Source organism: Urocampus carinirostris, chromosome 1 (assembly GCF_059441175.1).
Source record: "Urocampus carinirostris isolate Australia breed hairy pipefish chromosome 1, RoL_Ucar_1.0, whole genome shotgun sequence".
Classification (NCBI taxonomy): domain Eukaryota; kingdom Metazoa; phylum Chordata; class Actinopteri; order Syngnathiformes; family Syngnathidae; genus Urocampus; species Urocampus carinirostris.
The window spans coordinates 47,746,575-47,761,104 of NC_142349.1; the positions used below are offsets into that span (position 1 = coordinate 47,746,575).

The 14,530-nt window shown below is 39.1% G+C and overlaps 1 protein-coding gene across 2 annotated transcripts; it reads right to left on the reverse strand.

The window, feature by feature from the left end:
- Positions 1-1,010: 1,010 nt before the first annotated feature.
- On the reverse strand, positions 1,011-11,646 carry ccp110 (centriolar coiled-coil protein 110). 2 transcript variants are annotated; one of them, XM_088355854.1, is made up of 15 exons: positions 11,518-11,646; positions 10,981-11,132; positions 9,991-10,206; positions 7,381-8,434; positions 7,162-7,283; positions 6,827-6,959; positions 6,643-6,752; positions 6,462-6,578; positions 5,240-5,341; positions 5,037-5,153; positions 4,070-4,143; positions 3,921-3,986; positions 3,737-3,793; positions 2,433-2,520; positions 1,011-1,956 (listed from the first exon to the last, which is right to left on the reverse strand). In XM_088355854.1, the coding sequence occupies exons 2-14, from the start codon at positions 11,125-11,127 to the stop codon at positions 2,436-2,438; spliced, it is 2,400 nt and encodes a 799-aa protein (XP_088211980.1). In that variant the 5' UTR covers positions 11,128-11,132; positions 11,518-11,646; the 3' UTR covers positions 1,011-1,956; positions 2,433-2,435. The 2 variants fall into 2 exon arrangements, with proteins under 2 accessions (XP_088211980.1, XP_088211989.1); XM_088355863.1 differs by having other exon boundaries at positions 7,369-8,434.
- Positions 11,647-14,530: the final 2,884 nt, after the last annotated feature.

Consider the following 14,530-nt stretch of genomic DNA (forward strand, 5'->3'; position numbering starts at 1 on the left):
AACAAAAAAACGCAACTTTTAGTATAGATCCTCAATACTATGCTTTGCATGAAGCCAAATCAAATACAGCATTTTCCTGAACATACATGTGCTGAAAATAATAATAATACATTATTGGACTGACAAACAAATAAATCACTAATGAATAAATGAAAATTTTAATTAAAACAATAAGTTTAACCCTCATGTTGTATTACAAATTGGCACCAATAACTGTTGTTAGCGAGTTAGCGGGCCTGTTTATGGCCATACCATCCTGAAAAGGCCTGATCTCGGGAAGCTATGCAGGGTTGGACCTGGTTAGTACATGTATACCAGGTTCTGTAAATAGGTAATTCGGCTCACGCTCTGCTGGAACAGCACCAACTGTACCCCCACTTCACCTACCCCCCTTTGTAATGTCAGTGAAAAAGAATTTCCCTAAGGGGACCAAATAAAAAACGGAAATATTAAATTTATTATCATCAATATATACCCGGGGTCTACCTCAGTCTAGCAACACTGAAAAGAAAGGAGTATCACTTAATATAGTTAATACAATATCCTAACAAACATGATCTGCATCCATAACAATATATTTCAATGGTAACTGATTTTATGGCCCCTGAGACACATCAGTCATTACATTTTTTAACCTTAAAACGGGTCACTGGAGACCCTAACACAACATAAGGGTAACAGGAGAGGTTTTTTTTTTTTGTTTGGACATCGTCTTTGTGTTGCCTTTCGGCTTGTTGTTAAGGAATTGTCCATGTAAAAAAACTGTGTGATGAAGTGTTGACACGGGAGTGGAGTTAATGTAGGGATAAGAGATAGTCCTGATTCGAACACGCAGCGTCACTACCTTTTTTGGACTCTTGAGTGGAGCGCGGAATAAAAGGTGGGAAGAGCCACGGGACAATGCAGAGTGTCAGGTTGGTTTTGTATATATATATATATATATATATATATATATATATATATATATTATATATAGTAACAAGGTAACAAAAGAAGATCGCCATCGCCTGGCTGGTGAAAAATCAGAAGCAACGCTCGTTTATTCGGCAGAGACAATGTTGAAGAAGAACAAGTTCAATTACACGCTCAAAATCACACTGATCAAGGTCATATTTTGCTCAATAAGCCATGAGAAAAAATTCTAAAATGAAGAATACCAAGGAAATTGGTATCTATGAGGCTATTTAAGAATTTATGATGTCTTTTGCTCTGTGGTATTAAGGCCACATGCGGCTGCACTGCTGCAAAAATATAATATAATTATGAGAAAATAAAAACATTACAATAATAAATTGGTAGTCTTTGTTGAGCACTCACTTTCTGTAATAGCTAGCCAACCCACATCTCCACAACATTCCAACTCCTTACTAAACCACAAAAATAAGGCTGTAACAGAGATATTGGAGCAGTATGTAAACATACACGTTAAGGTCTTGTTCGGTGCTCATTAAAGAAACAGTTTTTGCAACAATAAAAGACAATTTCAATTCAGTTAAAAAAGAAAGGAAACACTAAGAGCCCTTAAAACCCTTGAACTGATCGTCTTAAATAAGTTAAATTATACGTGATGTGCCATCACAGATAAATACCTCAGTTTGTCAACAGTGGATTATATGAGGACTAGATTCAGACTATCACAGAATATAAAGGCATTTTGAATCGGGCACATTCCCAACAGTATTTAGATAAAACGTCTATAACTGCTGCTAGTTATGTTGCTTGACTGTAGTCAATTAGCACACATTGAAATACCGGTACTTGAAAATGTGGATTTAAGAAAGTTCTTAAAATTGTAATGCGAATAATATATATTATTTTCATCACGGTACGTTATAAATCATTATAGTGGTCCCTTGACTTCAGGTTTTCCATCACTCATCAGGTTTTGTTTTCAGTGTCTAAACTTTGCACAGGATGCTGACAGAGCTTCGAGGTACTCCAAAAGAGGACCGTAACCTTAAAAAAAAACACATAAAATCAATTCTAATAAATAATGTAAAAGACAGGAGTCTGATAGCTTCATGTTTACTCAATTTTCCACTCCCTTTCAGTGTCCAGTTCAACTGAGGTTTTATTTATCAACGGTTGTTCTTATGGGGCAGGGGTCTCCAACATGGTGCCCCCTGAGGACAGCTGGGGTGCCTGCAGACCTGTTCTCAAAATAGCTCACCAGTGTGTCATTGTAATTTTCTAGTAAATTTATTTTTTTAATGGTTGACTGAGTATTTAACCCTACTTTCGATTACTTGTTAATAAGATAAAAACAACATAGTAATAACATGAGTTGTTATTTTAAAAACGCATATCTAATTGCGTGCCCTTTGCGCTTATTACTAACGAAAAGTAGCTCTCAGCGTGAAAAAGGTTGGAGACCCCTGCTATTGGGTAACATCCGTGTATTTTAGGGTGATATCAAGGGACGTGTTTGACACCTGTTAGCCCAGAGAATTTTGCTTCATCAGGTTCTTCGGGTGATCTGTGCGCTTCACTCTAGCTTCGGGGGTCTTCTTGTACCAGCTCCTGCAAGGAACAGACAGAGATAATGAATGTTTGGATTGAAAATGTGCAACTTTTTTAATGTATTAGTTTTTGTATTATCACTGCTTAACAGTGACAGAGACATAGTTTTGGGAGAAATGGTCAAATAGCATATCCTAATAATTAACTCACACAAAAGGTTTCTTAAACATCTTGAAAGTATTTTAATTTGTTGTTTTGCTCCATAAGTTCCAAGTGAAATCCGTTAGCTGAAAATAAATGTTATGGTACCAATTCAAAACATGGTTTGTACAGTCAAAAATGACACCCACAATGCACGATAGTTATAGGAACTGTGAACCATCACATATTTCAAGTGAAATTTGTATGCCAGTTTGTTTTTTTTAACAACAAAGTGTGAATGCTAGTACATACAGTACATATTCTGGTTTTATAAGGACTGACAGTAAATTTGTACATCCGCCGGCCAATTTGTTACACATTTTCACAGAATTCTTAATTCATGTGTTTTGTTATTATAATTTTAATTTAATTTGATATTGCCCCCAAACTTGTGTTTACTCGTTATTTAGACCATACACACCCAATAAATCCAAACCACCATGAGATGCTGTTCATTAGAAATACAGTAATCCCTCGTTTTTCTAAGGGTCGCGTTCCAAAAAGATCCTGCGAAAATCAAAACCCGCTAAGTAGAAAATATATTTATATCCTGTATTATACATTTAAAACAGAAGAACAACCCCAGTTTACAGTCTTAAGCATTTGTTTAACACAAAATTAAAGTACTTCATAGATTTTCTTTTACAAACAACTTCTGTACTGTTGAATTATAATTTTGAAAATATATTTGGATTTCAGGACACTACATTTTTACTTCACATTATACTTTGATGCCATCATGTGGACGATATAGAAAATGTACTTTTATTTTACTTATGCAGCGATTAGACAGCCAAAATATTGAAAAACCCATTTTGGACATTCCGACACAATGTACGATGAAAATCCGCCAAGAAGCGAAACCGTGATAAGTATAACTTGATACAGCAAAAGGTTATTGTACTTCCAATCTTCTGACGTATTTGGTAAACATTGAGCGAGATCAATGCCAGACTTTTGTTTTGCATCACTGAACGATGGCATTTGATAGCATAATTCTCGCTCGACTGCTCTACTTTTTAGATCAAATGTAGCATGGTAGCAAGCAGAGCAGTGAATGAAGACATGAACTCACCCTTGGCGGTTGAGCTGGCTCAGGACACATTTTTGGACTTGGCCAGATTTTTGGACTCTAAGAAAGTAATACATCAGTGTTGACTTCTAAGCACATGATAAAAAATAATAATGAACAGAACTTGGAATAACAAAAGACATAGGTAGAGAGGCTCAAAAGTGTGGGCACTCGGGGTTTTGAGTACCTGATGGGAGTGGGACTTTTCGGCTTCTGCATCACCTTTCGAGCCTGTCCTGGTAACTCTCCCTCCCTGAAAGAGAACCCGCAAACTCGGTTTCATGATTGGAGAAAATGTCCCATTCAGAATGGATTTTTTTTCCACCTGTCCATTACCTCTTTTTTCGGTCGAGAGATCTTTGTGTGGCAGCAGAAAGCGCCGCTCTCTCCTTTTCTTTCTTGGCTTTCTCCTTCACAGTCGGATCAACAATTCAGATTTATACAGGATTTGTACACCTTTTTCATGGCCAAACTTAAGCACTTTTTAAGGACTTTGAAAGACGATTTTACAATTCCTCCAGCACCATTTAAAGAATAAATCTGGTGTGAATCATGTATTTTGCAGAGCCACAAATATATCTGTGATTTACAAATGAGAATTTTAATCTTGAGCATGGCATTTATCAGGACAGGATTTTCAGATCTTATTTCTGATTATTTGTTTTTGAGACTTATCTCTCTCTCTGTATAGGTTTTGGGTAAAAATGAGTAATATGTAGCTTACCTTTTCAGTTGCAGGAAGTTCTTCCCATAACAATTGACCACTGGGAAAAGCTACCTTAGTTTTTTGCATGGCCCCTATTAGATGTCCATAATGGATTCGTAATCCTTGCACTAATATACATTTCATTGTGGACTGTTTGGGTGAAGCATGCACCTGTCCTCTTAAACGCAACCAGTAGGGGGCGATGACGCTTCATTGAACAATTTTGTACAAAATAACGCCAGGTGCATTTAATCACGAGGAAAGAAATGCAATGGCAAATCGAGGCCACCAAAGAGCAGCGTCAGAGTCTTGTTGAGAAATATAGAAACAATTTAAAGCATTTGCAAGCACTTCACACAAAACATTACAATTCAAGCACTTTCTAGGATTTCAGTCACCTGTACTAACCCCGTTTAAAACAATAATTACTGTTATTTTTGGTGAGCCAGCATTTCGCCATGTAGATTTTTGGTGCCCAAATGGAATGGCCTGCTAAACTATTATAAGATTGGAAACAACCTAATGGAAAGTAGAGTAAATACAAATGACAGTTGCTAAGAGCTAGCATGCCAGTAACTTATAATATTTGATTCTTACCATGTCTCTTTGCTTCTTCTCAGCACAGAGCTCCCTGTCCTGCTGCAGCAGTGCTAATCGATCCGCCAGGGAGATTTCAAAGAAGATTTCGTGGATATCATAAAGGGCTGCACGTAACTGTAAAAAGCAGATATTATGCAAAGTGAAAGATAATGTGAAGTCTTTAAAAAAAAAACTAACTGCTTGTTAGAGCACATCTGTACCTGTGCTCGAACTCGGTCTTGTAAGGAGAGATCCTGTGCCAAGAAAGTACTTCTCTTCTGTGGCCCTTCGGTTTGGAAGGACCCAATGAATGCCTGAGTGTCCTACAAGGACACAAGGATTACGAAACAAATGTCCTTCCAGGTTATTATACAATAATTACATTTCAGAATGACTTTTTTCACTGATGGTAGCTTGCAAAATTTTAAGCCAATCATAAATAGCTGAATTACTACTCAGCACATATCCTCAAAATGTATGACCGATGTAGAATTGTTTAGTGTTTAAATGTGGATCTACAGCATGGGTGGGCAACCTACGGCCTGGGGACCACATACATAGGGTTCCTACTGCTCAAGGCAAGTTAAGACTAAGGTTCAAGGCTTCTTAGGACTCTTTTAATGGATTTGAAATTAATATAAAGACCAAGTTGACAAGAACAGTTGAAACAAAACAAAACAAAAATGAAAAATATTTCCTGCGCACAAGTCAAGTTTATTTTTACAGCCCTTAATCACAAGGAAAGGGCTGCAAAGACTACAAATTATTGCAAACCACAGACTAATATTATACAATCCCCTAATCTAAAACATACATAAGGGGAAGGAAATTCTGCGTGTTTCAAAACAAAATTGATGAAATTGTCTTTTTATAGACAAATAAAAAATGAAATACAACAAACACCCATGTCTGCCTGTTAATTCATTCAGAATTGCCTATTCTTAATGTTAATCTAAAAATACTTATCTCAGTTTTTATTGCATTATTGGAATTTTTACTTTGAAAATGCAAAAAAAAAAAAAAAAAACGTCCAAATCTGGAGATAGAATACGTCTTTTTCAAATAGCAATGACGATATGAAAACATTTTATGAAATTGTCTTTTTTCCTCATATATTGCCAACGTATCGGATTAGAGACTGTATCAACAGTTACAAAAGTTTTAACCATTCTTTGTTTTTCTCCAGGCCTAGCCCTAACTGGCAATTCTTTTTAACTCAGTGGCTCTCCAAATCAAAAAGTTGGCCCACCCCGATCTACAGTTTTCTTCCATTTTTCTAATTGGAAATGAAGCACACATATCCTGTTATTTTAAGTTATTTTACACTACACTGTAGTCATTAAGACTGTAAGGAATTTAAAATTAATTAATGCATTTTCTATTGAACTCATTGTCATAGTACAAACACTACATCATTTTATTTTTCAAGTGTTTAGGCCTCACCACGATAGTCTGACGCAGATGTACAACCTTGTGCGTTTTTAGAAGTCGGCGAACAAGGAAGCCGCGGGAGATGGCACTAATTCGACACAATGCTCTCTGCCGTTCTCCTTTGTGAATCTGAAAATAAAAACACGAAAAGATCAGAACACCAAGCTAGGCTGGGGGAAAGAAAAATGTTCACCTGACTTAGCCTTGCAAGAGGTTTATGAGCGCCTGAAGTGGGTCCATTTTGGTAGATGTGGGACTGTGCAGAGGGAGAAGTCACATTTGAACAAATGGGACTTGGAAATCCTGTAAAAGGAGGAACAGCAGCGCTAAATCATTCTATTGTTAAAACAACATTTTCATCCGGTACTTTAACTGACCTGGTGATAGGACAGTTGGACTAACAGCTGGAGGTTTGTCCTTCACAGACATACATTTCCGCTGACACGAGCCTGAAGTTTGGAGATCGACCATATGCTGTTCCTTCAGTCTTCGTTTTGTCTCTTCAAACTCCTTTCACAGAGCAAACAAAGAGGCGAGTTATTAAGAATTGGGACTGATTCTATTGTACTACTTGAGAAGTCTGCATTTTTGAAAGGCATTTGATGTTACGGTAGCTAGTTTGTGCATTCTGACTTGCAAAGCGATTTAGTATTGAAGGAACTAATAGCCATTGAACAAGAGTGCACAGAAAATAGTTATGAAACAGGCTCACCAAACGGAGGCACTGTTGTTCTTTTTCCTGCTCGGCCAGAAGCAGCGACATCTGTAAAGCATGTTCCTCCTCCAGACGCCTTTGCATGTCAATCAGAGCCTGCGCTCGCCTCTGGGTTTCATCTTTGAACCAAAATAATAACATCATTTTTCAAGACACTGTATCAAACCATTTTACTGTAAGATTTTAGATAGGATGATCACATGCCTTGTGCATCACCTGCATGTCCGAGGAAATTTGGTGAAGTGTTGCCACAAGAAGAAAAAGGATCACCTGACTCTCTCGGCTTAATTTCATGGGAAATGTTAGGTGTTTGTAGACAAGGCAAAAGATTATCTACATTGACTGAGTTGTTTAAGGGAGTAGCTGAGTTTCGCCAACTCGAGGGGCGCATTGTGATCCCCGCAATGAAGCGAGGTGCCCTTTCTTGACTGCGGTCAATCTGGTCAGATCTTGTGTGGTCAGTGTGCCGCTGAATGTCAAACGTTTGGCAGCGGCGGCGGAAGGTTGAGGGCAGGCAGTCCTGTTGCCCAGTTGGGCTTTCCAATGATGGGCTGACAGGGCTGCGGCTTTCCTGCATTGGACTGATGACGGAATGACCCGACTGATGACTACCGGACCTGTTTTGAGCGTCCCCTCTGTTGTTCGTTGATGGGCTCCAGTGTTCTGAGGACCGTGTAGCCACAGTGACTGCTTTTTCTTCCCTTGAAATTTCTGGGAAGACAATGTTGATATTCCCTGTGGAGAATGGGCGTGGTTTACGTCTCTCAACCTGAGGGCTGAAACTCAACTCCAGGCTGTGCTGCTGAATTATGTGATTGGATAAAACAGGTGGTCCATACTGCTGCGACTTAGGGTCATGCGTAGTTTCATTGGAAAACATTTTAGGAGGGCCAATTGGACTGTGATGCACTCTAAAGCCAGAATTAACATTATTTTTTGGGCTGAGCATTTCTTTTTCTGAGACGGCCCCTGGGGAAAGTGGTGGTGAGACACCTTTTGCCGTATCCTTACTGGGATCCTTATTTGCGTCTTCCTTTGTTTGCTTAAGAAGGCTGTCTATGCTCATATCGTCCTCATCACTCTTCTCTGTGTCAAGCTCTGCTTCATCCCCAGTGAGGGTAGGATTTGTTGTCTGGTTACTGGATTGTAGTCCCATTCTAAAGTCGATTGGAAGTCTCGGTGAGTCTGTGATCAGTGTGTAACCATTGTTGAGTGTTGGTCCTTTAGGACTTCTTGACTGTAAAGCCTCACCACATAGAAGTTGAAGTCTCTGTTATGGGCCAAAATTTACAAAGAAGATATTTGAAACCAACCTGTGATTAGTAAAAAGTGCCCACATTGCAAGTGATCGAACCTAGCTGGACGTTTTTATTCAAACATAACTTATACATTAAACCTAATGAAGTCAGTTTAAAATCCCATTCTGAGTAACCACCCTAAGCAGCCAAAAACTAGAGCAGTAAATACCTAGCGTTAAATTAGGCCCAATCCCGTAATGTTTCTCTAACTCATACCACACCTGATTTAGAGTTGAATGTTAACCAAGACTTGAATTCCAGACTTTTTATAGCCCTATGCATCATGTCTTTGTCAAACAATCAATGGCAACACAGTCTGAGGGTAGCGGAAATAACAACACAAGCCTTTCAAAGTAAACAGTTTTGGAAATGTTGGTGAAACAATTCCAACATTGAGTTACAGTAAAAATAGAAATGTCTGTTGGCGAGGTCTGGAGTCTAACAATCTGTACTTAAGAAAGCAAATAACATCAGGCATTTTGTGATCCTTTTGCTAGTGCTGCTTTGCGTAGATTCTTAAGTAGGAAAAATTATACTTGAGGTAGCAAATATAGGATTCATCGTGTTGTCCCCCAAATACACACATATAATATACATAACATAACTTATATTTTGAGTGGATCATTTGTTAAATTGATATCACACTGAATACGTTCAGATGTATTTCATATTGATTTCTAAAGTTTAGACTTGAGATTCAACAACTTTTGGATTAACAAATTAATCGACATATATTTCAAAAATCGATTACCTTCACCTAGTCCTCAGACTTTGATCTTATCAACAATAGATAGTTACCAATTGTATTCATATTTATCACATGTGTTGGTAAAAACTTGGTAAATTTCACAATTTTTTTGACAATCTTTAATGTTAGGCAGCCCACAGATCTAAGACTATTTAGGGGGTAAATATTTTCGGCTTGACTCACTACTTTACTTTGTAATGAACATCAACATTCTTGCTTATATTTAGACATGCCATGAATCAAATCGGCAAATAAATGACCAAATGTGTGCTTTCTCCAATGACATTGCGAATTAATATTCTGTTTTAAAATACATGGATTACGGTACAATTTTAAAAAGTTCAGTTCATCTGATTATTCAACAATCAAAATAGTAATGGACTGATTAATGGATAATTAATGGCCACTTTAAGCAATGAAAAGTAATACATGTGCGAGCCCTTACGTGCATTTGTACGTCCAGCTGAGTTCAGATTGAGCTAAAACTAATGTGACAAGAGAGCAGAAAAAGCACAATTTCCTTTAATGCATTAATATAACCGGTATTATAACTTGGGCCAGTTTTTGTAAGCCCCATGTTTCAGGCTTGGGAGCAAAGCGCTATGCAAACAACAGCCTGAAGAGGGATGGGCGCCACCAGGCTGTACTTGTCCATGACACACCTCATTACCCAAGACACACAAAAGAAAGTGGTGCCCCTACGTTCCTGGTGGTTAAGGGATCCGTAAGACAATCAGACATACTAATGACAGCGTTGAATGTAAATACTTTAGTAAATACCTTGGAATCAGGTGTGCAGCTGTTTTTTGTTTTATCTTCATGTTCAACTGGACTAGACCCTGCTTCACTGCTTTTCTGTGACTGCACAGTAAGATACACTGGTTTCTCTCGCAGTTGGGGAGAGGGCCTGCTCCATTGCGGGTTCTGTCGTTCTATTTCCAGCTGGACCGCTCTCTGTCTGAGATCACACATCTGTTGACGCTGTTCCAAATTCAACTGTGAAAAAAATACAAACGTCCAAAATAGTATTCAAGGAACAGATAATTGTTCTAATTTGTCAGTTAAAGATCAACGGAATGCTGTGAATGTTATGCGCGGACCCTTTTGAGACATTCTGTGATTAAAGACTGTACAAATACATGTGACCTGACTTTAGTGTAGTAATAATGTTGCAAAATAACGCTAGTCTTACTTGAATACCATTTTTAGCTACTCTACACACCATTAGTTGTAGCTTTCAGGTTGGTTTAGGGATATGAGTTGGAATTTGGGTCAGGTTCTTGACTAAGGTTTTAACTTTAGGATTAGTTTTAACGATCAGGGTCCAAAAAAAGAGTAAACAAGAAAACTGGTCAGAGTTCTGGGTTAAGGTTTAAGATATGGAGTAAAGTTTTTGTGCATTTTCAAACTTGTTACCTGATTCAGACCCAAAAGTGACAGAAAGTACTGACTTTACGGGGTGAATCATTTTCTCCCAAAATGAAAATGTATTTTTTTTTACCGTAATGATTGTCAAAATAAGATTGTGTTAACCTGGCATTAGCTATATCACATGGAGAAATTATCTAGCACACAAAGTTGTGTTCGCTATAAGGAGCACAGACTTGAATGTTTCTTATCTACTACAGTTGCTCTCCCATTCAATGATCACTGATCTTATTAAGCGTCAAGGTCACATGTTTGCTGTTTGTTTTCTTTTTTTTACTGCATATCAGATAAACAAGGGGAAATCGTTTGTTAAGCATTTAAAAGTGTAAATTTTTGTCTTACCAAAGGGGACAGGGCACCTTTCCCACAGTAGACGATGACGGATGAGTATGAAACGATCGGCTCACATGACGTTCTCCTAAATGTACCCTCTTTCTGCAGCTTGGCCACATTTTGGAGACAGAAATCTTGATAGTTTTCCATCCACATTAGCGCTGTAGCGGGAAATAGGCAGTTAAATGTACGCTTGTGTTTTAAACTACAATTGTAGGGAATTCTAATCACATTCATCACATTTCTACCATTCCTGGTCAGGCATCAGTTGACTATTTTTTTCTCCTGGTTTTAAACTAGGCAATCACGATGATCAATGTCAGTGACAGTTTCAGCCAGTAAATTAATACAATAAAATACCACTGACCTACATACATTATCATACAAACTAATTATTAATGAAATATAATATTTATCATGATAGCGTTTTCGAGATGCTGTAGTACAGATGTTCACGTGACGTGACACAGCTGATCCACCCAGACCCGAGTGGGAAAGAAAAAGCCGAGTTCCCCCCCCTTCCTTTTATCTTGTTTTTGTTGATACCTTTAAAGTGTGTATGGGTGGGTAACCCGACTAAGACACGGCGGTTATTAAAACGCTCCCGACTGTCCTCGTTGTCCAGGCTAAACCATCACCGCCATCGATGTTCCTTCTTCCGGCCTACAACAGCGCCTCCTAGCAACAGAGCAAGGGCTGCGTCCCAATATATTTTTCGAATCGACTGGTGCACATCGCGGCACACATGATTCCTCTATTTTTTGACAATTTAACATAATATGCAACAAAACAAGTAAATAAAATTCCAATAAAGGGTAATGTTTGATTCATATGAACCGATTCATAAACGCAAGGGATGTACAAACTATTTCAGGAGAGCTTGTCAACAAAAATGGGACGAAACCTTTTTGCCACCTTATCTTGGTGCCATTGAACACCAGCACATAGCGCCCACTGAATTGGATTGTGTTGACTAGACGAATTTCGTTACTAAGCTCTGCTAACAGTTAAATTACAAACACTTACTGTAAAATGGAAAAATAATAATTAGTGAACAATCCATTCACTGTGAGTGTAACTATCAAAGTAAAGTGGATGTGTAAAGAAATATAACACAATTTTATCATTCTAACCCCTACTAATTATATTTCTTCAGATGTGGAGTATGCACAACTAAATTAAGACCTATGCTTAATGCATGTGTAACGGGTGTAATAATAACTTTTATTTTATTGAAATTCCTGCTAAAATATGTGTATAGTTTTTGGTAAATGTCCTGCAATGCTGAGTCCAACAGTGCCATCTGCTGGTATGGGGTGGGGTTTGGTTTTGGCTTCTAACATGTGACCAGGAGGCGGGGTTTTGTCAGTTTAACCAGAGTACTACAAAGAGATCAAAGAGATCAAACCCAGCAGAAAAAGCTAATGTTGTGACTCATCCATTTGCAGAACTGTAATAATAAAAACCTCATCATCCAGTCCAGCGTGAATGTGGATCTTTGGTGGGACACGTACAACGCGGTTACATTGGTGCCGTGACCCGTGACTTCTATCAAACTCGCCGAACCGAGGACTGTCCTACCTGCCACATGAGCTCACAGTATTTGAAATTTTAGTTACATGAGCGATATTGTTTAGCTCATTACAGTGCAGTGTCACAGTGATACGAAGGCTGCTGATTTATTTTGTGATTTTGACTTATTTACATTTTTTTCTGTTAATCTTTGAAACATGTTTAATCAGAGCAATGTGTTAGCTCCACAATTTGACACACCTATTCACTTTGGCAGGGGCAGGGGCATGTTTACCCCCATCCCCTCTGATAATAGTTCTACCCCAGGTGGTGCGACACATAGAGTAGAGGCAAGTTCCAGTGTGAGCACCCATAATGCAGCTGACCAACATGCTAGCCTACCTTCACCTCAGGTCAGACCCACATCTACGCCAAATTCCGCGAGTGAAATTTCTGAGGGTTTAGCTGATCACATGACAAATATTATTCAGGAGATAGGACATAAATTGGCTGATAGCATATTCTCAAATATACAGTCACATAATATAGTAGCTCCTAACGCTGCTGCCACACAAGATGAAGCAAACAGATTGAGTCAGGTGGTAACGCAGAGAAAGGTTAAGGAACCGCCGTCATTTATTGGGGATGGCTCAGACTCAATAACAATACATGAGTGGGAAGATCTAATGAGGACATTTATAAAAAGGAGTGATGTGAAACTTGAAGAGCAAGCAGAGGAAATCCTTATACATTTGAGAGGAAAAGCTAAAGATGTAGTTAGGTTTAGCATTAGAAACAGTAATATAGACGTCTATACCCGCCCTGACATGATTTATAGTCTTCTCAGGAAATACTTTAGCTGTACCAAGTACTCTGCTGTCCCTTTAGCTGACTTTTATTCAACTTTGCCCAAAGACCAGGAAGACCCCTATGACTACTGGCTGAGACTAAACAGAGCAGCTGACCTTGCCTCTGAGTGCTTGAGAGAGCAGGGCAAAACATTTGACAACCCTGAAATAGAGGTTACTCGCATATTTATTAGGAACTGCCCATGCAAGGAACTGGCACTCACTTACAGATCAAAAACCATCGAAAAGTGGTCAGCATGTGAGGTACTAGAGGTGCTGAATGAATACCACGCTGAGAAGAGCTACAAAGCAGATTCCCTACAACAACCTGCGAATAGAGCGGAAATTGCCGTACACAAAGCTGAGGTGAACCATGGTCCAACCCTCGTGCACGAGCCACCTCAGACTTCGAGCCCACAGTATGTCTCTCTAACGGACGTTATTAGTATGTTGGAGAAAGTTCTGATACGTGTTACCTCGAACCAGTTTCAAGAGAGAGGGGGAGCTCCAACCAGGCGACCTGGAGCCAGAATAAATGGTTTCACTGCCAAGCCATGTATCATTTGCAAAGAAGTCGAACACAGTGCTCTCTCTCATTGCCGAGACAAAAAACCTTTGCTTTCACTGCCATGCCCCAGGGCATTCTCGACGTGATTGTCCAGTGACGAAAGTTGTCCCGCTGCCTCAGGGAAACTAACTGATCTGCGCTTAGGGGAGAACAGTGCAGACCAACTGAGTATACCTCCCACCACTAATGTGAAGCCTGACATGCAAGACAATAAATCAATTTATGAGTTGTATAGCAACAAGATACCTCCATCGAAGAAGCTGATCTTTCAGGGGTTTCAGAGAATAGCGGAGACTGACGAACTGTTTTACACACCTGTACTTGTGCAAGAAGGCCCCACTTTCAGAGCGCTGTTGGACAGCGGGTCGATGGCTTGTACAGTAAGTGAGGACACAGCTAAGTACCTCCTGCAGCAATTCCCTGATATGATGAGTTACACGGCCGATGATTATGTCATTGTAGGCTGCGGTGGACACCAAGTTTCTCCCAGAGATATGTACGACATTCACGTCACAGTTTACGGGTGCCAAATGATAATACCAGTAATGGTGGTGCCAGGCCAGACAGAACAGATGATCCTTGGCAGCAATGCCATCAAATATATTTTGACTCAATTGAAAAGTACTGATGG